At 42.2% G+C, this 25,916-nt stretch overlaps 1 protein-coding gene across 1 annotated transcript in view; it reads left to right on the forward strand.

Moving 5' to 3' along the window:
• Window positions 1–25,916, forward strand: part of GREB1L (GREB1 like retinoic acid receptor coactivator) — a 235,760-nt gene that overhangs the window by 136,979 nt on the left and 72,865 nt on the right. Inside the window, exons 8-9 of the mRNA XM_036322498.1 lie at window positions 8,678–8,800; window positions 25,245–25,373. Of these exons, the coding sequence (XP_036178391.1) occupies window positions 8,678–8,800; window positions 25,245–25,373 (252 nt within the window). The remainder of the gene's footprint in view (window positions 1–8,677; window positions 8,801–25,244; window positions 25,374–25,916) is intronic.

The following is a 25,916-nucleotide window of genomic DNA, read 5'->3' on the forward strand; positions in this document are numbered from 1 at the left end:
TAACTTTCCTAGACTGAAGCATGAAGAATTGGAAATTCTAAATAGACCAATCAACAGTGAGGAAGTTGAAACAACCATAAAAAATCCCCCCCCCCCAAAAAAAAGTCCAAGACCAGGTGGTTTCACTAGTGAATTCCAGCAACCATTCAAAAAAGATTTGATACTTATCCTTCTCAAACTCTTCCAAAAAAATTTAAAAAGAGGCATACTTTCTAAAATATTTTTTGAGGCCAATATAGCCCTGATACTAAAACCTGGCAAGGAAAACGCAAAAAAGAAAACTGCAGACCAATATCTCTGATGGAAAGTTGTGAAGATGGCGGCATAGGTAAACACCTGAACTTGTTGCCGTGCACAACCACATTAAAACTACAACTAAAAGACAAAACGAATATCATCCAGAACCACGGGAAGGCTGGCTGAGTGGAAATTCAACTAAAAGGAAAGAGAAAAGTGCATTGAGTCTGGTAGGAGGTGCAGAGGTGTGGAAGTGTGGAGGTACAGAGGCATGCACGAAAGGGGCTGGCAGCTGGGTATGCAGTTGTCTTTTTCAATCGGGAGGGAGATACAAGCTCCTGACTACTCTGAACTCCAGTTCTGGGCGAGAATTTGGGGACCCAGACTCATATGGAGAGAAACTGGACTGTCTGGCACCGGGACAGGAATGTGAGGGTGGCTTTCTCGCAGAGGTGCTTGCAGTGTTCATTGTTCCTGCACAGAGCCGCGGGACACAGGCCCCAGGACCTCTCTGAGGCAGAGCAGACTGGAAGCCATTGCGGTTTGCTCTGCCCTGGTGATTCCCTGAGACCCCACCCCACCCAATTTACAACCCCACCCAAGCTGTGCGCAGAGGCTTTTACATATGAACGGCCTGGCCTTTCTCCACCTAAAAACCTGTCAAACTGTAGGTGGGTCAGAGAACCCCAGAGTTTCCAAAAGAAGGCCTAAGGCTCGTCAGCAGCCTGCATTGCTTCAGAGCTGTACCTCATCTGGGCACCTCCAAACCCCAAATAAAGAGGAAGAATCTGCAGAACTCTCTGTAGCTCCTGCTGGGTGGCCTCAGGCAGTGGCTGACTTTTCACCTCCTTGGAGATCCAAAGCCAGTGTACCCAGTGGTCAGAGTGAGACCATCCAGATTACAACTCTTCACATCCATGAGAGACACACTTGGGGCAGACTCAGTGAGTGTCAAAGCCCCACTGAAGCAAGTCCTGCCCCATAAGGGTGTCTCCAGCACAGCAGTTCTCCCATTGTAGACACAAATGGTCCTCACAGCCAATTGGCCTAGAGGTCAATTCTTCCCAGTGATACCAACAGCAATCAAAGCTTTACTACAACAAGACTGTGCACACAGCCCACGAAGGGGTGCACCAAGAGTGTCCGCCTCAGGTAATTGGGGAGGCTGAGCCACTGGGCCCTATAGGACACCTGGCACACAAGGCCACTCTATCAACACAGGGAAGCATAAAAAATGTGGAGACAAAGAAACAGGACACAAATGACAGAAATGGAGGAAAGCAAAATACTGGATATAGACTTCAAAACCACACTTTTTATATATATATATTTTTTATTGATTAAGATATTACATATGTGTCCTTGTCCCCACGTTACCCTCTACCCACCCCCCCCCGCTCATGCCCTAACCCCCCCGTTGTCCAGGTCCATTGATTAGGCCTATATGCTTGCATATAAGTCCTTTAGTTGATCTTTCCCCCTTACCCCCACCCTCCCCTACCTTCCCTCCAAGGCCCGACAGTCCAATCAATGTCTCTCTGTCTCTGGATCAGTCCTTGTTCATCAGTTTATGTTGTTCATTATATTCCACAAATGAGTGAGATCCTGTGGTATTTTATCCGCTCTCCAGTTCCATCCATGCTGTGGCAAATGGTAAGAGTTCCTTTTTCTTCTTCCTCTTCTTAAAGAATACCTTTCAGCATTTCATATAATGCTGGTTTGGTGGTGATGAACTCCTTTAGCTTTTTCTTATCCGTGAAGCTCTTTATCTGACCTTCTATTCTGAATGATAGCTTTGCTGGATAAAGTAATCTTGATTGCAGGTTCTTGCTATTCATCACTTTGCATATTTCTTGCCACTCTCTTCTGGCCTGCATGGTTTCTGTTGAGAAATCAGCTGACAGTCATATGGGTACTCCCTTGTAGGTAACTGAGTTTCTTTCTCTTGCTGCTTTTAAGTATCTCTCTTTGTCTTTTGCTCTTGGCATTTTAATTATGATGTGTCTTGGTGTGGTCCTCTTTGGATTCCTTTTGTTTGGGGTTCTCTGCGCTTCCTGGACTTGTAAGTCCATTTCTTTCACCAGGTAGGGGAAGTTTTCTGTCATTATTTCTTCAAAAAGGTTTTCAATATCTTGCCCTCTCTCTCCTTCTGGTACCCCTATAATTCTGATGTTGGTACGCTTGAAGTTGTCCCAGAGGTTCCTTACACTATCTTCATATTTTTGGAATCTCTTTTCTTTTTTCTTTTTCGGTTGGGTATTTTTTGTTTCTTTGTATTTCAAATCTTTGACTTGATTCTTGGGATCCTCTTGTCTACTGCTGGATCTCTGTAAATTATTCTTTATTTCAGTCAGTGTATGCTTAATTTCTAGTTGGTCCTTTTTCATGTCCTCCATGGTCTCACTATACTTATTGAGGGAGTCATTAAATTTATCGGCGGTTTCCATAAAATTCTTGAAAAACCTCATAAACGTGGCCTTGAACTCTATATCCAGTCGTTTGCTTTCCTCCATTTCTGCCATTTGTGACCTGTTTCTTTGTCTCCGCATTTTGGCTGCTTCCCTGTGTTGATAGAGTGGCCCTGCGCGCCAGGTGTCCTGTAGGGCCCAGTGGCTCAGCCTCCCCAGTTACCTGGGGTGGACACTCTTGGTGCACTCTTGGTGCCTTGGTTGTTGTAGGATCACTGGGAGGAATTGACCTCCAGGCCAATTGGCTGTGAGAATCAGCTGTGTCTAAAGTGGGAGAACTTCTGTGCTGAAGACACCCTTCTGGGGCAAGACTTGCTTCAGTGGGGCTTTGGTGCTCACTGAGTCTGCTCCCTGAGTGTGTCCCTTATGGATCTGAGGAGTTGCAATCTGGATGGTCCCCCTCTGACCACTGGGTACAGTGGCTCCTGGATCTAAGGAGGTGCTAATTCAGCCTCTGCCTGAGGCCACACAGCAGGAGCCACGAAGAGGCTCAGCTGTGAAGCAATGCAAGCCGCTGCAGGGCCTTGGGCCTTCTCTTGGAAGTTCCGGGTCTGCCTGGCTCGGCTGCAGTTAGGTACATTCACATGCAAAAGCCTCTGCCGCAGCCTGGGTGGGGCGGGGTCTCAGGGAATCAAAGGGCGGATCAAGGAGCTATGGCTGATTCTCCGCCCGGAGTCGTGGGTCTCAGTGACCCGCTAATTGCTGCAAGCACCTCTGAGGGAAAGCCGCCTTCAAGTTCGCTCGCTGCCGGACAGACCAGCTTCTTCCCGTATGAGTCCTGGGTCCCCAGAGACTTCCCGGAACCGGAGTTCAGAGCAGTCGGGAGTTTGTGATTCAAAAAGACAGCCGCGTCCTCAGGTGCCACCCCCTTTCCGCGCGCGTGCGAACCACCGTACCTCTGCACTTGTACCTCTGCACTTCACCTCCGCAGCTCCTCTGGCTCTCAGCGTGCTTTTCTTTCCTTCTAGTTGTACAATTTACACTCAGCCACCCTTCCTTTGTTCTAGATGATGTCTGCTCTGTCCTTTGCGGTAATTTTCAATTGTTGTGTGAGGCGGCAATTTCCCGGTGTTTACCTATGCCGCCATCTTAGTTTCTCCCAAAACCACACTTTTAAGGTTTTTCAAGAACTTTCTAGAAATGGTCGATAAATTTAGTGAGACCCTCAAGGATATGAAAAAGGACCAATTAGAAATTAAGCATACACTGACTGAAATCCTATCTAATAAAAGACAAAAAGGGTAATTAACCATACCTCCGCTATGCTTCCCATTGGCTAATCAGGGAGATATGCAAATTAACTGCCAACAAAGATGGCGGCCGGCAGCCACGCAGCTGAAGCGAGCAGGAGGCTTGCTTGCTCCAGTGATGGAGGAAGCCAAGGTTCCCTGCCTGCCGCGGCCTGGCTCTGAGCTTCAGAAGCAACAATGTTTCAATTATAGAAGCTAAACAAACCCCAGATACCTGCTTTCAGCCAGCTGTGGCCTCAGAGCTGGGAGCACCAGTGACGGCAACAGAGTTTCAATTATAGAAGGTAAATAAATCCCAGAATAAAAAAAGAAAAAAAGGAGAGGCTGGGAGCTTCAGTCACTGGCCAGCCTGAAAATGGCCCTCAGCCCCTCACCCAGACTGGCCAGACACCCCAGTGGGGACCCCCACTCTGAAGGGGGTGTGACCAGTCCGAAAATAGCCATCAGCCCCTTATCCAGGCTGGCCAGGCACCCCAGTGGGGACCCCCACCCTGAAGGGGATGTGACCAGCTGCAAACAGCCATCAGCCCTTCACCCAGGCTGGCCAGGCACCCAAGCGGGACCCCCACCCTGATCCAAGACACCCTTCAGGGCAAGCCAGCTGGCCCCCACCCATGCACCAGGCCTCTATCCTATATAGTAAAAGGGTAATATGCAAACTGACCCTAACAGCAGAAAGACTGGGAAAGACTGGTCACTATGACACACACTGACCACCAGGGGGCAGACGCTCAATGCAGGAGCTGCACTCTGGTGGTCAGTGTGCTCCCATATGGGGGAGCTCTGCTCAGCCACAAGCCAGGCTGATGGCTGCCAGTATAGCGGTGGTGGTGGGAGCCTCTCCTGCCTCCTCAGCAATGCTAAGGATGTCCGACTACAGCTTAGGTCTGCTCCCCGCTGGCAAGTGGACATCCCCGAGGGCTCCCGGGCTGCCAGAGGGATGTCTGATTGCCAGCTTAGGCCCAATCCCCTGGGGAGCAGGCCTAAGCCAGCAGGTGGTCATCCCCCGAGGGCTCCCAGACTGCAAGAGGGCACAGGCCGGGCTGAGGGCATCCCCCCTGAGTGCACAAATTTTTGTGCACCGGGCCTTTAGTAAAGAATAATATACAGAGATCCCAACAACAGACTAGAGCAGGGGTCCTCAAACTACGGCCCATGGGCCAGATGCAAATACAAATATTGTATTTGTTCCCGTTTTGTTTTTTTACTTCAAAATAATATATGTGCAGTGTGCATAGGAATTTGTTCATAGTTTTTTTAAAAACTATAGTCCGGCCCTCCAATGGTCTGAGGGACAGTGAACTGGCCCCCTGTTTAAAAAGTTTGAGGACCCCTGGACTAGAGGATCCCAAGAATCGAGGCAAAGATTTGAAATACGAAGAAGCAAAAAACACCCAACCGGAAAAGCAAAAGGAAAAAAGAATACAGAAATATGAAGATAGTGCAAGGAGCCTCTGGGAAAACTTCAAGCATACCAACATCCAAATTATAAGGGTGCCAGAAGAAGAGAGAGAGCAAGATATTGAAAACCTATTTGAAGAAATAATGACAGAAAACTTCCCCTACCTGGTGAAAGAAATGGACTTACAAGTCCAGGAAGCACAGAGAACCCCAAACAAAAGGAATCCAAAGAGGACCACACCAAGACACATCATAATTAAAATGCCAAGGACAAAAGACAAAGAGAGAATATTAGAAGCAGCAAGCGAAAAACAGTTAGTTACCTACAAGGGAGTACCCATGTGACTGTCAGCTGATTTCTCAACAGAAACTATGCAGGCCATAAGGGAGTGGCAAGAAATATTCAAAGTGATGAATAGCAAGAACCTACAACCAAGATTACTCTACCCAGCAAAGCTATCATTTAGAATTGAAGGTCAGATAAAGAGCTTCACAGATAAGAAAAAGCTAAAGGAGTGCATCACCGCCAAACCAGTATTATATGAAATGCTGAAAGGTATTCTTTAAGAAGAGGAAGAAGAAGAAAAAGGTAAAGATAAAAATTATGAACAACAAAGTGACAAAAAATACATATCTATCAACAAGTGAATCTAAAAATCAAGTGAATAAAAAATTTGACAAACAGAATAAACTGGTGAATATAATAGAATCAGGGGCATAGAAAGGGAGTGGACTGTCAATTCTCAGGGGGAGGGGGTGTGGGGGGTACGGGAAGAGAATGGACAAAAATCGTACACCTATGGACAAGGACAGTGGGGGGGGCGGTAAGGACAGGGGGTGGGATGGGAACCAGGTGGAGGGGAGCTATGGAAAAGAGGAACAACTATAATAATCTGAACAATAAAGATTTATTTTTAAAAAAACCAAAGAAAAGTTATCTCTGATGAATACAGATGCAAAAATCCTAAACAAAATACTAGCAAATAGAATACAATAATACATTTAAGAAATAATACATCACAATCAAGTGGGGTTCATTCCAGGGGCACAAGGATGGTTCAACATACACAAATCAATCAACGGAATACATCACGTAAACAAAACAAAAGATAAAAATCACATGATCTTATCAATAGATGCAGAAAAAACATTTGATAAGATACAACATCCATTTATGATTAAAACATTCAAGAAGATGCTATAGAAGGAAAGTACTCCATATAATAAAGACCATATGTGACAAACCTTCAGCCAATATCAAACTTAATGGAAAAAACTGAAAGCTTTTCCTAAAAACGTCAGGAATAAGACAAAGATGCCCACTCTCGCCACTCTTATTCAACACTAAAGGCCCGATGCACAAAATTCGTGAATGGGTAGGATCCCTAGGCCTGACCAGCAAGCAGGGCCGATCTGTTGAGGAACTGGCGGGGCAACTGGTGGGGTGATTGGGGGGCCCCCCCGCTGCCATCCGCCTTGGCTAGCCTGGGGCCTGCAGGCTGGGGGCATCTCCTGCGTTGAGCATCTGCCCCCCGGTGGTCAGTGCACATCCGGTCGTTGCACCATTTAGTCAATTTGCATATTAGGCTTTTATTATGTAGGATAGTTCTGGAAATCTGAGCCCAAGCAATCAGGCAAGAGAAAGAAATACAAGGCATCCAAATTGGTAATTAAAAAGTAAAAGTATCACTCTTTTCAGATGACATGATTCTGTATCTAAAAAACCCTAAAGACTTCACCAAAAAATTATAGAAACAATAAATATAGTAAAGTTGAAGGATACAAACATCAATGTACAAAATGCCACTACTTTCCTATATGCTAACAAAACTTCAGAAAAAAAGAAATGAAAAAAACAATTCCTTTTGCAGTAGCAACCAAAAGAATAAAATACATAGGGATAAACTTAATAAAGGAGGTCAATGATCAATCTACAAAGCATTATTAAAGGAGATTGAAAAAAAAAAAAACACAACAAAATGGAAAAATATTCCATGTTTATGGCTTGGAAGAATCAACATAAAATGGCCATATTACCCAAAGCAATATACAGATTTAATACAATCCCCATCAAAATCCTAATGTCAGTTTTTAAAGAATTAGAAAAAAACACACATCAAATTTGTATGAAACCACAAAAGACCCCCAAATAGCCAAAACAATCCTGAGAAAAAAGAACAAAGCCAGAGATATCATACTACCTGACTTCAAATTATACTACAGAGCTAATATAATCAAAACAGCATGGCACTGGCAGAAAAACAGACACACAGACCAATGGAACAGAATCGAGAGCCCAGAAATAAAACCACATGTTTATGGGCAAATAATTTTTGACTAAGGAGCCAAAATTGGTGCTGGGAAAATTGGAAAAACATATGCAAAAGAATGGCACTAAACTACACTTTGTCCCATGTACCAAAATTAATTCAAAATGATTCAAATACTTAAATATAAGACCTGAAACAATAGATTTTATAGATGAAAACATATGTACTAAACTTATGGGCCTTGTTCGTAGAGAACATTTCATTAATTTGACCCCAAAGTCAAGGGAAATAAAGGCAAAATTAAGTGAATGGGACTATGACAAACTAAATAGCTTCTTCACATGCTACCTTAAGTAATATGATAAAATATATAGTATAACTTTGTTAGAAATTACAGCCAAGAACATTGTCATAGCATTTGCTATCTACCTGACCCAGTACAAGGTATTATTAAAATATATCAGAGACCCATATTAGCTTAATTAAAATGAAACTTGGTGTTTCATGATCAGTAATCAACTTGAATATTGACTACTTATTTCCTTTACTAAGAACTGAGAATAATAATTTTAACATTTCTAATTTTTTCTTGCACTCTTGAACATAAGTTAAAGGTAGCCTAGCTGGACTCCAGGTTACTGTTCTACATTTAAATCAATCCTGGGCAGCAGATTAATTGGTATTTGAAAGCTTATTAGATTTTTAGAAACTATTGATAGTTTAACCTCAGTCTTACCCATAAAATTAGTATGACTGTATTGGTTATGAGTCATTTTTCCCCTGGGAACTAGTCTGTGGGTTAAAAATCATTCTTTGTGACCATTTCTTGGTTTTCTAAACATGACATCTGGCCCTAGGAAGACAAATTGTGTTCACCATGTTGAACATCCTATTGGAGTCAGGACTAAAGCAGGGGGACCTCAAATAAGGAAACTGGTTGCCATTTAAGGAGCAGCAATTTATTTTAGAGATTTTATGGATTGTGTCCCCATCACCTGTTTTAGCATAATATTGGGTCTCCACACATAATGTGACTCTCACTCTTTTCCAGAATGTAGAAGCCGACAGTCCTCTGCTACTTGCCACTCTGTTAAACCAAACTCTTCAGTGTCATCAACTGTGACCCCAGAAAATGGCACAACTAATGGATACAAGTCAGGATTCATTCAGACAGGTAATGGGGCATGTTCTTTTAAAATTTCAGACAGTAGCCCTAGCTGGTTTGGCTCAGTGGGTAGAGCGTTGGCCTGCGGACCGAAGGGTCCCAGGTCCGATTCTGGTCAAGGGCACATGCCTGGGTTGCAGGTCTGGTCCCCAGAGGGGGCATGTAGGAGGCAGCCAATCGATGATTCTCTCTCATCATTGATATTTCTCTCTCTCTCTCCCTCTCCCTTCCCCTCTGAAATCAATAAAAATATATTTAAAATTTCAAACAGTAGATGTATATTTAATAAGGCATTTAAAATTTACTCTCGGCTGGTTTGAACAGACATATTTTAAAATATAGGTAAATTACTTGAGTTCCTATTAGAATTAGAATCAGCATTGAGATAGGCCAGTCTCTGGGTGACCAGAATCCTAAATCCTGCCAATGCTAGGACAGGATGGAGAAAGGAACTGGTAGTTGACAGGAAATTTAACTCAAACATAGGGCCCATTACTAGAGGCAATAAGTGGAAATCCAGACATGAACAAAGTCTACCTCATAGCTGTCAGGTGGCATGTACTGGGGACTGAAGTTCCAGGGTATGTCTCTAACTAAGCCCACAAAACATTATAGGGAGTATTGTCCCAACTGGGATAGAAAGTAAGGTCCCAGGATAGACTGAGGATCATAACAAGAATCCAGGTTCTAGTTTCAAGATAGGAGCTTGGATATGAATAACCAGATAAAATTTTAGTGCCTGAAACTAGTTTACAGTATCAGAGCAAGATCAGCAGAGTGGACAATCTGATACTGAGCAGATTAGTTACTAGTCTAAGGCTTCTGAAAATTCTTTCAGTATAGAGAGGGCAGCACTGGCCCAGGCCCTGAGGTCAGAACAAGGCTCTAGGTGAGAATTAGTATTTCCAGGTGACACAAGGGCTGGAGGGCTATAACCAAAAAGATCAGGGCAGATAGTATTTGAAAAAGTTATTCAGGAGCAGTCTAGGTTATATCTTAGGCAGGAAGGAAAGTGTTTTTAAAGGATTTGTGAATATTTTTCAGTGCACTTGTATTTTGTAAAGTACCATTTTACTCATCTGATACGCAGACTTCCTAGCATATGTGTTTTGCCAGTGTCCAGTCAACCATTCAAGTTGATAAGAAGGCTGTATTTATTTCACTGCTTAGCATTCCTCTTTCAAATCTATGTGAAATTCTGATGAGCTGATAAATTATTTTTATTTGTTTCAAGATGAAAGTGATTATTAAAATATGTTAACAGTGATAATAAGACTGACTTTACATGGGACACTTCTTGCTGTGCGTCTACATTCAGCTAAGTCTACTTCATTCTGGATTTTAAAAGTGTAACTTTCGCCCTAGCTGGTTTGGCTCTGTGGATAGAGAGTCAACCTGCAGACTGAAGGGTCTTGGGTTCGATTCCAGTCAAGGGCACATGCCTAGGTTTCAGGCTTGATCCCCAGTAGGGGGCATGCAGGAGGCAGTCAATCAATGATTCTTTCTCATTGTTGATGTTTCTATCTCTTTCTCCCTCTCCCTTCCTCTCTAAAATCAATAAAAATATATTTATACAAAAAAAACTTAGCATCAACAGGAAAATATTTAAAAGAAAAAAAGTCTAACTTTCATTAGTCCAAGAGATTTAGATAGAGGCTGTGATATAAGAAAAGAGAGTATTTCTCTTTAGAATAAATAAGAGAACATCATGTCACTAGGTATTCAAGAAAGAAAAAAGTTGGTGTTTAGCTCTTGGCATTGAAAGATTGGCTTCATTACAATAAACCTTCATGTCTCTCCTATAATACTATTTTAGTAATTTTATTGATTTTGTGGTATAGTTTATGCTATTAGACCTTGGGACCAGAGAAATGCAATTTTAAAACTGCAATATTAAAAATGAATATTTACTTCATTCCAACAAAATTTTATCAAGTGTTTATTATCAAATAACTTGTCAAATGCTATAAGGCAGGGTATAGCTCTGATGACTTAAAAACCACTCATATAAAGAATAAAAGAACAATAAGACATGTTACATTTCATAAGAGAAAGAAATCTATATATATAAAAGCCTAAGCAATGGTTCAACTGGTGCTATGATGCGCACTGACCACCAGGGGGAAAATGCTCAATGCACAGGCATGGAAACATGAACAGACTGATGAATCTTAGAGGGAAGAGGGGAGGCGGAGGGCAAGAAGAGATTAACCAAAGATTTTTTTCTTTTCTTTTCTTTTTTTTTTAATATATTTTTTATTGATTAAGATATTACATATGTGTCCTTGTCCCCACGTTACCCTCTACCCTCCCCCCCCGCTCATGCCCTCACCCCCCCATTGTCCATGTCCATTGATTAGGCCTATATGCTTGCATATAAGTCCTTTGGTTGATCTTTCCCCCTTACCCCCACCCTCCCCTACCTTCCCTCCAAGTCCCGACAGTCCAATCAATGCCTCTCCGTCTCTGGATCAGTCCTTGTTCATCAGTTTATGTTGTTCATTATATTCCACAAATGAGTGAGATCATGTGGTATTTATCCGCTCTCCAGTTCCATCCATGCTGTGGCAAATGGTAAGAGTTCCTTTTTCTTCTTCCTCTTCTTAAAGAATACCTTTCAGCATTTCATATAATGCTGGTTTGGTGGTGATGAACTCCTTTAGCTTTTTCTTATCCGTGAAGCTCTTTATCTGACCTTCTATTCTGAATGATAGCTTTGCTGGATAAAGTAATCTTGGTTGCAGGTTCTTGCTATTCATCACTTTGAATATTTCTTGCCACTCTCTTCTGGCCTGCATGGTTTCTGTTGAGAAATCAGCTGACAGTCGTATGGGTACTCCCTTGTAGGTAACTGACTGTCTTTCTCTTGCTGCTTTTAAGATTCTCTCTTTATCTTTTGCTCTTGGCATTTTAATTATGATGTGTCTTGGTGTGGTCCTCTTTGGATTCCTTTTGTTTGGGGTTCTCTGCGCTTCCTGGACTTGTAAGTCCATTTCTTTCACCAGGTAGGGGAAGTTTTCTGTCATTATTTCTTCAAAAAGGTTTTCAATATCTTGCCCTCTCTCTCCTTCTGGTACCCCTATAATTCTGATGTTGGTATGCTTGAAGTTGTCCCAGAGGTTCCTTACACTATCTTCATATTTTTGGAATCTCTTTTCTTTTTTCTTTTTCGGTTGGGTATTTTTTGTTTCTTTGTATTTCAAATCTTTGACTTGATTCTTGGGATCCTCTTGTCTACTGCTGGATCTCTGTAAATTATTCTTTATTTCAGTCAGTGTATGCTTAATTTCTAGTTGGTCCTTTTTCATGTCCTCCATGGTCTCACTATACTTATTGAGGGAGTCATTCAATTTATCGGCGGTTTCCATAAAATTCTTGAAAAACCTCATAAACGTGGCCTTGAACTCTATATCCAGTCGTTTGCTTTCCTCCATTTCTGCCATTTGTGACCTGTTTCTTTGTCTCCGCATTTTGGCTGCTTCCCTGTGTTGATAGAGTGGCCCTGCGCGCCAGGTGTCCTGTAGGGCCCAGTGGCTCAGCCTCCCCAGTTACCTGGGGTGGACACTCTTGGTGCACTCTTGGTGCCTTGGTTGTTGTAGGATCACTGGGAGGAATTGACCTCCAGGCCAATTGGCTGTGAGAATCAGCTGTGTCTAAAGTGGGAGAACTTCTGTGCTGAAGACACCCTTCTGGGGCAAGACTTGCTTCAGTGGGGCTTTGGTGCTCACTGAGTCTGCTCCCTGAGTGTGTCCCTTATGGATCTGAGGAGTTGCAATCTGGATGGTCCCCCTCTGACCACTGGGTACAGTGGCTCCTGGATCTAAGGAGGTGCTAATTCAGCCTCTGCCTGAGGCCACACAGCAGGAGCCACGAAGAGGCTCAGCTGTGAAGCAATGCAAGCCGCTGCAGGGCCTTGGGCCTTCTCTTGGAAGTTCCGGGTCTGCCTGGCTCGGCTGCAGTTAGGTACATTCACATGCAAAAGCCTCTGCCGCAGCCTGGGTGGGGCGGGGTCTCAGGGAATCAAAGGGCGGATCAAGGAGCTATGGCTGATTCTCCGCCCGGAGTCGTGGGTCTCAGTGACCCGCTAATTGCTGCAAGCACCTCTGAGGGAAAGCCGCCTTCAAGTTCGCTCGCTGCCGGACAGACCAGCTTCTTCCCGTATGAGTCCTGGGTCCCCAGAGACTTCCCGGAACCGGAGTTCAGAGCAGCCGGGAGTTTGTGATTCAAAAAGACAGCCGCGTCCTCAGGTGCCACCCCCTTTCCGCGCACGCGCGAACCACCGTACCTCTGCACTTGTACCTCTGCACTTCACCTCTGCAGCTCCTCTGGCTCTCAGCATGCTTTTCTTTCCTTCTAGTTGTAGAATTTACACTCAGCCAGCCTTCCTGTTGTTCTGGATGATGTCTGCTCTGTCCTTTGCGGTAATTTTCAATTGTTGTGTGAGGCGGCAATTTCCCGGTGTTTACCTATGCCGCCATCTTAGTTTCTCCAACCAAAGATTTTATATGTATACTAGAGGTCCAGTGCACCAGTGGGGTCCCTTGGCCTGGCCTGAAACCGGCCTGGTGCATGGATTCATGCACCGGTGGGGTCCCTCAACCTGGTCTGCAGGGATCAGGCTGAAACTGGCAGTCCGACATCCCCCAAGGGGTCCCGGATTGCGAGAGGAGGTAGGCCAGGCCGAGGTCCTCTAGTGGATATATAAATAACCATTTGTACCTGAAAATATATTAAAATTATAATAAATAGTAATGCAAAACAAAGCAATAATGTGTTCTCATTGCAATCATATACCTCATGACATTTCAGTCAATCACAGACTCTGTGTATAATGGTGGTTCCATAAGGTAATGGATTATAAGCAAAACGTTTGTTTGAAATTTTAGAAGAAAAATCTGGCCCTGACTATAATGTTGAATTTACTGGTAGCTCTGGATGGTTTAAATCAGCGGTTCTCAACCTGTGGGTCGCGACCGCTTTGGGGGTCGAACAACTCTTTCACAGGGGTCGCCTAAGACCATCGGAAAACACATATATAATTACATATTGTTTTGTGATTAATCACTATGCTTTAATTATGTTCAATTTGTAACAATGAAATTGGGGGTCACCACAACATGAGGAACTGTATTAAAGGGTCGCGGCATTAGGAAGGTTGAGAACCACTGGTTTAAATAGAGGAGGAAGCTCAGCATGCTATTTACCAACCAGCCTTCTGCCTTCCTACACGTGCTCACAGGCACACACTCATACACTTGCCCCTTCCCCTCTATTCTCGTCCCTTCCCTCTCTCCCCCGTCTCCCTCTCCTTTTTATGATTTCTCTGGGTCTCTTTTGATCTCTGCTCTTCCTTAATTTCCCCTTCTCTTCCTTCTCTCCCTTCCTCCCTCACCCCTCCTGATGACCAATCTCTCGCCAGCAAAACCTCCCTCCACAGTCCTCCTTCTACACCCTCCTCCACAATGCACCCATACACACATTTTTATCTTTCACATCATATTTTTACTGTACCTTTTCTATGTTTAGTTATGTTTAAATGCTATTGTGCTATAATTGCCTAGAGTGTTCAATACAGTAACATACTGTTCAGGTTTGTAGCCTAGTAGCAATAGGCTCTACAATATATCCTTAGGTATAGGCTATCCCATCTAGGTTTGTGTAAGTGCACTCTATGATATTTACACAGTGATGAAATTTCCTAACAACACACGTCTCAGAACATCTGTCATTAAGCAACACATGACTCTATATCAAGAAATGTGTTTTAAAAACAAATGTTGCTCCGAAATAGAGGAAACCAAGACTCAGGCTTTGGCAAAGGCTGTCAATTAGCCATGAAGAGACACAGGCAGGTCACTGACTGACTCAGAGTGAACACAAGCTGCCAAGATCTATGCCAATATCCTTGTGTTCCCTTGTGGCGGGGAAAGTGGCAATTTGACCATGAAATTAGCTTTTAATAATTTTAGGTGCAATCTAGAGAATTTAATAGAAGAAAGTGCCTTTAATTAAAAAGGAGGCTTTCATCTAAAACTTTCTTCATTAATGAATTATGTTTATACAGTTTTCAACAGTAATTTCTTCTTACATATGTTGAAAATAATAGGCTGTAAGAATTTCATGTTAACCTTTTGAAATCATTACAAACATTAGAGGATGCAGCATCTCCTTAGCTGATAGTCATCCTTCTACAGGAGATTGCTTTCTTAATCTGCAATCAGTGGCTGCCTATAGTCAACGTTTCTTAGCATGAAATGTAAGCACACACCCATTGCATAGTTATTTAAAGAGGGGATTACCTACTATTTACACAGCTTTGCCTTAAATTCCACCTGCCAAGCTCTGGATGTTCTGTTCTGGTTGGCTTGTGGCTTATCCTGGTATACTTTCTTTCAACATATTTATGTCGTTGATAATTCAAACTTTAGTCAACAAGCCTGGTACAATTTTTTCCTTTTGACTGAAAGTGACTATATATTTATTTGCCTGCATTATACACACATAGTGCACATGCACACACACACACACACACACACACACACACACAGATGTATTGTGTTTAATCTGAACAAGAATTCAAAAATAGATGAAAAAATCTAACCCAAGATCTTGAAATATTCTTTTCCATGTTTTCTTCTAAAAATTTTATTATTTTATCTCTTGCATTAATGTCTGTGGGCCATTTTGAGTTAATTTTTGTGTATGGTCTAAGGTGAGCATCTAAGTTCATCTTTTTGCATATGGATATTCAGTTATCTCAGTAGCATCTTTGAACAGACTATCTTGTTTTTATTTTATTTTATTGATTAAGGTATTACATATGTGTCCCTATCTCCCCATTTGCCCCCCAGCCCCCAGACTGCCTTCTTGTCAGTGAATTGCATTTGTCAAAAATCAATTGACTGTAAGTCTATTTATTTCTGGAAAATTGATAAAAGGGACCTCATCAAAATTCAAGACTTTTACACTTCAAAAGACTGCATTAAGAAAACAAAAAGACCCCTCGAGGTGAGAGCACAGGAGGGTCCCAGAGGGCTAGAGGCAGAGAAAGGACTGTGTCTGGCCTCCTGGCCCTGACCCTGACCCTCCACCCCTTACCCCCCAGGCTCAGACCCCAGCCTGCCCATGTCCGGCTTCCGCCAGGCCAGCTCACCCAGGTTGCTGACTGCTGGGAGCCGTCTGGTTAATCTTCCCAAAAAGCCTTTGAGCCACATAGTGACTAAATTCTCTGGTAACTGCCCTCAAAAGGCAAGAGGTGGAGTTAATTTCAATATGTTCGCCCTGCCCGGCAGCATGGCTCAGTGGCTGACCAGGAGGTCAGGGTTTCAATTTCTGGTCAGAGCACATGCCCAGGTTGCTGGCTTGGTCCCCAGTGGGGGGCATTCAGGAGGCAGCTGGTCCATGATTCTCTCTCATCATTGATATTTCTCTTTCTCTCCCTCTCCCTCTCCCTTCCTCTCTGAAATCAATAAAAATATTATTTTTAAAAAAGAAAACAAAAAGACAAGCAACAGACTTAGAAAAAGCATTTGCAAAACACATACTTAATAAGGGATTTGTATCCAGAATTTACAAAAAAAAAAAAAAAACAACTCTTACAACTCAGTAATACGGTGACAATTCAGTCGAACATGAGCAAAGGATTTGGAATAGACATTTTCTTCAAGGAATGTATAGGTACAAAGGGCTAATAAGTATATGAAAAGGTATTCAACATGATTAGTCATTAGGGAAATGCAAATCAAAACCATAATGACATACCACTGCACACACACTAAAGTGACTGCAATCAAAAGACAGACAACAATAACCAATGTGCAGAAATTGGAACTCTTGTACATTGCTGGTAAGAATGTAAAATGTGGCAGCCACATTAAAATACAGTTTGGCAGATTCTCAAAAAGTTAAACTACTACACAACCTATCAATTCCACTTCTAAATATCTACCCAAGGAGAACCACGATGGCAGCATAAGGTATACACTTGTACGTGCTGCCCCCCACAACCACACCAAAACTACAAAGACAAAACGGCTATCATCCAGAACCACGGGAAAGCTGGCTGAGTGGAAGTTCTACACCTAAAAGGAAAGAAAAAAGCACAGAGACTGGGTAGGAAGTGTGGAGGCACCAAGAGCAGAGGCACAGAGGTGCGAGAAATGAGCTGGCAACTGGGTGTGCTGTTTTTTTCAATTGGAAGGGAAATACAAGCTCCCGGCTGCTCTGAACTCCAGTTTCTGGCAAGACTCTGGGGACCTAGACTCCTACAGAGAGAAACTGAGCTGTCTGGTATCGGGTCAGAAAGCGAGGGTGGCTTTCTTGCAGAGCTGCTCGCAGGGATCATTGTTACTGTGGGGGCGTGGGACGCAGGGACATGGAGACGTGGAGACAGCTGACTGACAGCCATCGCTGTTTGCTCTGCCCTGGTGATTCCCTGAGACCCCGCCCCACCCAATTTACAACCCCACCCAAGCTGTGTGCAGCGGCTTTTGCATATGAGTCGCCTGTCCTTTCACAGCCTAACCTAACAAACTGCAGCTGGGTCAGAGAGCTCCAAAACTTTCAAACCCTAAACAAAGAGGAGAAATCTGCAGATCTCGCTGTAGCTCCTGCTGGGTGGACTCAGGCAGTGGCTAACTTTGCACCTCCTTGGAGATCCAGGAGCCAGTGTACCCAGTGGTCAGATACCAGATTTCAACTCCTTACATCCATAAGTGACACACTCAAGAGGCAGACTCGGTGAGCACCAAAGCCCCACTGAAGGAAGTCCTGCCCCATAAGGGGCTATTATTTAGAATTGAAGGTCAGATAAAGAAAAAGCTAAAGGAGTTCATCACCACCAAACCAGGATTATATGAAATTCTGAAGGGTATTCTTTAAGAAGAGGAGGAAGAAGAAAAAGGTGAAGATAAAGATTATGAACAACAAAGTGACAACAAATACATATCTATCAACAAGTGAATCTAAAAATTAAATGAATAAAAAAATCTGATGAACAGAATAAACTGGTGAATATAATAGAAGCAGGGGCATAGAAAGGGAGTGGACTGACAATTCTCGGGGGGAAGGGGATGTGAGGGGTGCGGGAAGAGATTGGACAAAAATCTTACACCTGTAGATGAGGACAGTGGCGGGGGGGGTAAGGGCATAGGGTGGAGTGGGAACCGGGTGGAGGGGAACTATGGGGGGGAAAAGAGGAACATCTGTAATAATCTGAACAATAAAGATTTATTTAGAAAAAGAAAAAGAAATCTACCCAAGAGAAATGAAGATATATGTTCTCACAAAAACTTGCACACAAATGCTCGTAGCAGCTTTATTCACTGTGGTGGAAACCTAGAAACAAATGTCAGTCACCTTATGAACGGATAGACAAAAATGTTGTGTATCCACACAATATCGCTGAACAATAATAAGGAATAAATGCTGTCACATGCTAAATCATGGGTGAACCTCAAAAATGTTATGCTAAGTGAAAGAAACCTGGCAAAAGAGATTTCATTTTTTTAAGTATCCAGAAAAGACAAATTTAAAGAGACAGGAAATAGATTAGTGGTTGCCTGGGACCAGGAGTAGGAATGGAAATTAGCTGAAAATGGGCATGAAGGTTCTAATTGGTGAGATGAAAATGTTCTAAAATTGATTTATGGTGATGCTTGCACCACTTGATAAAGTTACTAAAAATCGTTGGACTGTACATTTGAAATGGGTAAATTTTATGATATGTAAAACTTTAAGAAAGGTGTGAAAAAGCTGCTCTGAAAGAAAGGTAAAATCCTTTGGAGTGGCACTGTTTCAGTTCAATACAATCTAATTTATTGCATATCTCCTATGGCAGTGGTCGGCAAACTCATTAGTCAACAGAGCCAAATATCAACAGTACAACGATTGGAATTTCTTTTGAGAGCCATATTTTTTAAACTTAAACTATATAGGTAGGTACATTGTTATTAACTTAATTAGGGTACTCCTAAGCTGGCCTTTGTTAAAAACGTCCTCAGTCTGATTGAGGTACGTTCACTGAGGTCGACCCCTTCCAACTCTCCGATCCACACTCGTCTGGTATACTTGTTTCGTCTATCTTCTTTAGTTCATCCTCTCTATATGTCCACCCCCCACTTCTTCTAACGCCAGTTCTTCAAAATAGACTCGCCCAGGCCAAAAACCGACTTCTGCGCATGGGCCACGAAGTTTCAATCGCACTGTACGTGCGCACCCACACGTGGTATTTTGTGGAAGAGCCACACTCAAGGGGCCAAAGAGCCGCAAGTGGCTCGCGAGCCGCGGTTTGCCGACCACTGTCCTATGGGTCTAAACACTGTTTCAGACCAGAAGGTAAGCAGCACAGGGCTTGGAGTCAGAGACCTGGTGTTTAAATACTGCACCTGACATATATTTGACACAGCTTGGGATAAGCCACTCAATTGTTCTGTGCCTTGTTTTCCTCATTTGTAAAACCAAAAATAACTACACCTATTTTGCAACTAAGGATTAACTCTGCTTTGCTGCCATACTTATACTTGTGTGACATTCTTGCCAATTACAATTGCTAACCATCTATATTCTCTATGCTAGAAGCTCTGTGTTGATTTTATTTATCTTTGTATCCCTGAGTACCTGACAAATGCCTGGAAATAAATTTTATTTTAATTCCATTTTTAATTTAAATTTGAAGTTAGCATTTGGGGAATTATTAATTTACTGCTATGTACTGTTTTTCCAAATAAAGATGATATGCTCACCTACCATTAGGAGGAAACATGTTTTTATGCTCTAGCCTGTAGGGCAGGATGGGAGTGAGCCACTTAAGCTCTGCCCCTGAGACCAATAGGCTAATTTTTACGAAGACTCTATCAGGCAGGGCCACTTTATGACTTTTGGGGCCCTTTCTCCCTAGGAAAGTATAAATAATATTTTTATGACTGTGTTGGTATAAAAATTAATGTTTAATATTATATTTTAAAATACTTTTTTTTTTTTACCAAAAGTTCATTGTTTTCTTCTTATTTTAAAATTAATTAAAACATTTTCATGAGCCCCTAAAAGTATTATGGACCCAAGGCACTGTGCTTTCTGTGCATAATGGGGAAGTTGGCCCTGTTAGTGGTGATAGAAGTATTGTCCATGAAATGGGATTTTCCTCTCTGTGAGCCACAGTAGGCTCAAAGTAATATAAGCCCCTTAGTTTATGTTTATGTATGTATTAAAGAAGTAAGAACAGTAACAAATAAAAGGACTTGTTCTATCATATATCAAACTCATGAAGCTTTCCTAATAAAGACGGGGTGGAGTTGGCAAAGGAAGAGGCACTGAGTAGAAAGTCCAAAAACAGATTCACATAATATATGGGTATTTCATAATTAACAGAGGCAACTTGCAGATCAGTGGGACCTTTCACTTCAATGAATGCTGCTCAGAAATTGGATATTCTATGCGGGGGGGGGGGGGGGGGCTGGAATGAACTGGACCTCTATTTCACACTATACACAAAAATCAATTCCAGGTATCTGAAAGATCTAAATGTAAAAGGCAAAACTGTTAAGGTTTTAAGAAGATATTTTAGAATATCCTAGATACTGTGGGCACCTTAAAAGTAGAGAAAAAAGTGCTGATCATAAAGAAAAAGACTGATATTTCACTACATTAAAATTCCCCCTTCTAATTATTAGATGGCATCAGAAAGACAGTAAAAAAAAAAAATCAAGCTGTAAACTAGATGTGTAATACATAAAATGAAAAAAAAGACTAGTACAAAGAACATATAAAGACTGTTTATGAAGCAATAAGAAAAAGACATTAATAGAAAAAATGAGACTTGCACAAGCACTTTATGAATGAGGAAATACAATTGACCAATAAATACATGGAAAGATGATTAACCACTTTGGCAATTAGGGAAATTACTTTAAAAATACCATGCAATGCCACTATACACATACCAAACTGGTAAATAATTTTAACTATGACAGTAGTAAATGTTGGCAAGAATTTCAAGCAACAGGCGTTATATCATTTAGTTGATGCCACCACTTTGCAAGTAATTTTCAATACATTGTAAAGTGGAAAATGTGCATATCTTATGATCCAGCTATTCCACCCCCTTGCACATGTGCATGAAGCAGTATGTGCAATACAGTTCATAGCACTGTTCTTCACAATTAACTCAAACTGGATATAAATCAATGTTCATTAACAATGGAATGGATAAATAAGTTCTGATAGCCTACATAATAAAAGGCTAATATGCAAATCGACTGAACAGCGGAATGACTGATCACTATGATGCACACTGACCACCAGGGGGCATCTGCTAAACACAGGAGCTGCCTCCTGGTGGTCAGTGTACTTCCACAGGGGGAGCACCCCAGCCAGAAGCTGGGCTCACAGCTGGCGAGCGCAGCGGCAGTGGTGGGAGCCTCTCCCACCTTCGCAGCAGCACCAAGAATGTCCAACTGCCAGCTAAGGCCCGCTCCTCATGGAAAGCGGGCCTAAGGACATCCCCCAAGGGCTCCCGGACTGCGAGAGGACGCAGACCAGGCTGAGGAACACCCCCCCACACACACCGAGTGCACAAATTTTGTGCACCGGGCCTCTAGTATTTATATAATAAAATACCATTTGGCATTGAAAATGAACAAACAATAGCCACATATAGCACAATGGAAGAATCTTACAAACATAATGTTGAGTAGAAAATCCATTCACAAAAGAGTCCATCAATTATTATTTTATTTCTATTATGTTCAAAAGCAGGCAAAACTAAATTATTTTAGGAATACATACATAGTCCAGTGGTTACTTCTGGGGAGAGGTAGAGAAAGAGATAGGAAAGAGCATGAAGAAGCCTGGTGCCAGTGTTTTGTTTTATTGACTTGGATGGTGGTTAGTTCCATAGGTATTTGTTTAATAATAATTCTTGAAACCATGCATAAATGTTTTGTGTATGCTTCCATATTTTGATCTCATAAGGAAAAAAGGCTAGATAAATTCATTGAAACTATACACATGTATTGTATGCAGTCCTCACACTTTGAGAGCAAGTTGTATCATAGGCCAGGGATGATATCTATATATATAAAATGCTAATATGCAAAATGTCCCTACGGGAGTTTGACCAGGAGACTGGGAGTTATATTGCTCGCTATGACAAGCACTAAACACCAGGAGGCGGCACGGAATGAAGGAAGGCCCCAGCCAGCAGCCAGGAAAGGGAGGCCCCGGCCAGCAGCTGGAAGACCCCAATCAGCCCTGATTGCCAGCCAGGCTTAGGGACCCTAACTGTGCATGAATTTCATGCATCTGGCCTCTATTGGTATAATAATAATGTTTTGATCCTTTAGAGTTTTTATATTTTCTTCTGTGGTGATTCTATTGTGGGGTTGTTCCTGCAGTAGCCCAGCTGCAGTGGGGAGCCTTACGGCTGACTTTGTTCCTCAAGAAGGGAGAAGGCAGAGCTAACCCTAATAGAAATTTCTAAGTGCTCAGTATTTTTCATTCCCTGCAACCTCTTGGCTTCTCTTTGCCTCTTATGTTTCCCTCTGTCTGTCCTTCATGATGTGCCATGACCACCCCAGGCCTGCCTTGCTCTCATAGTCTTCTTATTTTATCTTTATTTCCCCTGCCCCAGTAGAATTCCTCTGTCCCTGGTGACAGCCATTTAGAAAGCAGTTTCCATTAATATGTATCATTTAACTATATGTGTCCCTTTCCTCTTTGTATCTGTCTTCCTTAGCCACTAATGTTCCTTGATGTCAGGATAGCAAAAGTTCCTTTTACAGGTTTTAAAAAACACAGATCCTTATGAATATTCAAATTAAACCTTTAGCAAAACACAGTCTCCTTTTTCCAAATGCAGTGGGAATCCTTTGGCTGGCAGATTTGTCCACTCCCAACCAGACATTGAGAACATGTAGCCTCTTCCTTTATACTGTTAACTCCTTGGGCAGTAGTTGTATCTGCCTCCTCTCCCTGTTCTATCCCCAAAGCCTCGCATGGTACCTGGCCTGCTGAAAAGGCTCAATAAACATTTGCATGCATGGGTGGGAGAGGAAGAAAACCTGTGAGATAGGGCCACGAATATGCTTGTGGTATTTCTCTTACCCCACAAAAGAGAAAACACCACTATTTAGCAAGTATAAGGAAGAATGGTCCACTTTGTGGAAATGAAGAAATGTAAGTAATAACAATGAAAAATCATTTTTACTAATTACATTAGCTACCACTTTAAATGATAATATACAGTGTTGGCAAGGATATGGTAAGACTGACATTCTCAACCAGGCTGGTGGAGGTGAGCAGTGGTATAACCTTTTAAGAAAGCATTTTGTGCCCTGGCCAGTGTGGCTCTGTTTGGGTGTTCTCCATGCACCAAGAGGTTGCTGGTTTGATTCCTGGTCAGGGCACATATCCCAGTTGTAGGCTTGATCCCCAGTGGGGGCATGTAAGAAGCAACTGATCCATGTTTCTCTCTCTTTCTCTTTCTCGAAATCAATTAAAATATATTTTAAAAAAGAAAGCAATTTGGCAGCCCTAGCTGGTTTGGCTCAGTGGATAGAGTGCCAGCCTGCGGACTGAAGGGTCCTGGGTTTGATTCCGGTCAAGGGTACATGCCTGGTTGCAGGCTCAATCCCCAGTAGGGGGCATGCAGGTGGCAGCCAATCAATGATTCTCTCTCATCATTGATGTTTCTCTCTCTCTCCCTCTCCCTACCTCTCTGAAATCAATAAAAATATATTTTCAAAAAAAGGAAAGCAGTTTGGCAGTACAGAACAAGAATATTAAAAATATTTATATCCCTTACTCTAGTAATCTAACTTCAGGGGCTTAGCTAAGAAAATAACCTAAAAGGAAAGTCAAGATATTCATTCCAGTTATTCTTTATAGTAACTAAAAAAGAGAAGCAATATTAATATAGAAATAATTGAATAAATCATAGCATATTCACATAACAAAGATGTCAAAAGAGATAATTATGACACTGTGCAGTCACATCGGAGATAATTCTGTTAAGTAAAAAAATATTAATTCTGTGTATTTTTGTTATATGATGCAAGAAATATAATGTGGATAAAATGTGCAAGGCGATATACTAAAAGAAAAAGACAATGGTTTGTGGGAGAAGTGAGATTTTAGCACGTTTGTTTCTATTCCTGAATTTTCTTTTATGTTATACTAGAGGCCCGGTGTACGAATTCGTGCATCAGTGGGGTCCCTCGGCCTGGCCTGTGGGATCAGGCCGGAACTGGCTCTCCAACATCCCCTGAGGAGTCCCGGATTGTGAGAGGATGCAGACCAGGCCGAGGGACCCCACCAGTGCATGATCAGGGCTCAGGAGGAATGTGAGAGGTTGGCCAGCTAGGGAGGGACAGCGGGAGGGTTCTGGGGCGTGTCTGGCCCATCTCACTCAGTCCTGATCTGCCAGACCCCAACAGCAAGCTAACCTTCTGGTCAGAGCGTCTGCCCCCCTGGTGGTCAGTGCACGCCATAGCGAGTGGTTGAGTGGCCTTAGCATATTATGCTTTGATTGTTTGAACAGACGACTAGACAATTAGCATATTAGGTTTTTATTATATAGGATAATAGACTGTAAAACCATTCCCTGGTGGTGAATCGGGCCCTTAGAGAGGCACATTAACTCTTCTGAGTCAGTCAAGGACCATTTAAATCTTTTGAATTCTTATGAGAAACACTGATTAGATGTCTGAGGAATCATTTTGTGGTATGAATACTAATTTTTAAGTAATTTCTAGTGTAGCACCATCAGTATCCTGGTTTTTAGAGTGCTTTTCCCCAAAACTCTCAGAGTTTTAACAGCCCCCTTTGAGACTTTCTTGTGTGTTTTGATTAAGCTGTTGTGCTAGAAGAGAGTCAGGGATTTGGGGTTTGTACTCATATGCCTTTGATCAAGTTAAACGACTCTCACTATTTAAGGTAATAGTAGTACCTACCTAATTGAATTTTATTTTTTATTTTTTTAAAATATATTTATTGATTTCAGAGAGGAAGGAAGAGGTAGGGAGAGATAGAAATATCAATGATGAGAGAGAATCATTGATCAGCTGACTCCTGCACACCCGCCACTGGGGATTGAGCCCGCAACCTGGGCATGTCCCCTTGGCCAGAATCAAACCTGGGACCCTACAGTCTGCAGGTCGACACTCTATCCACTGAGCCAAACTGGCTAGGGCCCTAATTGAGTTTTAATAGGGATTAAGTGAATTGATATGTTTAAAGTGCTTATACTAGTGCCCAGCACATAGTAACTTCTAGTGAGTGTTTGTTAAATACATAGAAAAGAAAATAAAGCCTGAAAAAAGAAACATTCACTTTCCTATAATGGGTCAAGGAAAAAACTGAAATTGTATAATCTGCTTTCTCTCATCTCACTTTTATTTAACTTTCTTCCTGCATATTTAAATGGCTGCTAATTTGAACAACCTCTTTCATTTTAAAGATTCTCCAATTCTCAGTCCAGCTAATTCTGCAATCAATTTAAGTGGAGCTCAGGACCTGACCCGGAATAAGAATGTTGTGAAGCCACTGGCGTTATCTTTGCAGGTTGTAGGGAAGACTTTTGCTGCAGGTGATGTTTTCCTCACTTATATTTCTTTGGTAAATATATAGTCTATAAAAGACGTGTGTGAAATTTAATTGACAACTTGGTAGAAGAAAACAGAAAGCTGCTTCTTTGCCAATTTAAGACAGAAGTGGGGCTGTCTATAATAATGTATTATTATACAAAGCTTTGTGTTCTCTACGTTCCAACAAGAAGAGTCAAAGAATGGCATTTGGTACACAGGGGAGACAGAGAAGGTTGATTTCATTCAACCTGTTATGATGAGGAACTGGGGATACAAAGATAAATTAGGCTCAATCCCTGAACTCTAATGTACTTGTAACCTAGCAAGGAAGATAGACCCATAAGAAGTAATAGTCAGTGTACTGCAGTAAATATAACAATATGCTAGGGGAGCACAGAGAATGGGGTTTTAACCCAATATTTTGGGGACTAATCAAGAATGGGTTATTGGAGGAGCTTGGTCTTTGAACTATGAGGAGATAGTCACTATACAAATAAGTTCTGGAAAAACATTTAAAATTCAGAGAAATACAAGAGCAAAGCTTG

Source organism: Myotis myotis, unplaced genomic scaffold (genome assembly GCF_014108235.1).
Source record: "Myotis myotis isolate mMyoMyo1 unplaced genomic scaffold, mMyoMyo1.p scaffold_m19_p_9, whole genome shotgun sequence".
NCBI lineage: Eukaryota > Metazoa > Chordata > Mammalia > Chiroptera > Vespertilionidae > Myotis > Myotis myotis.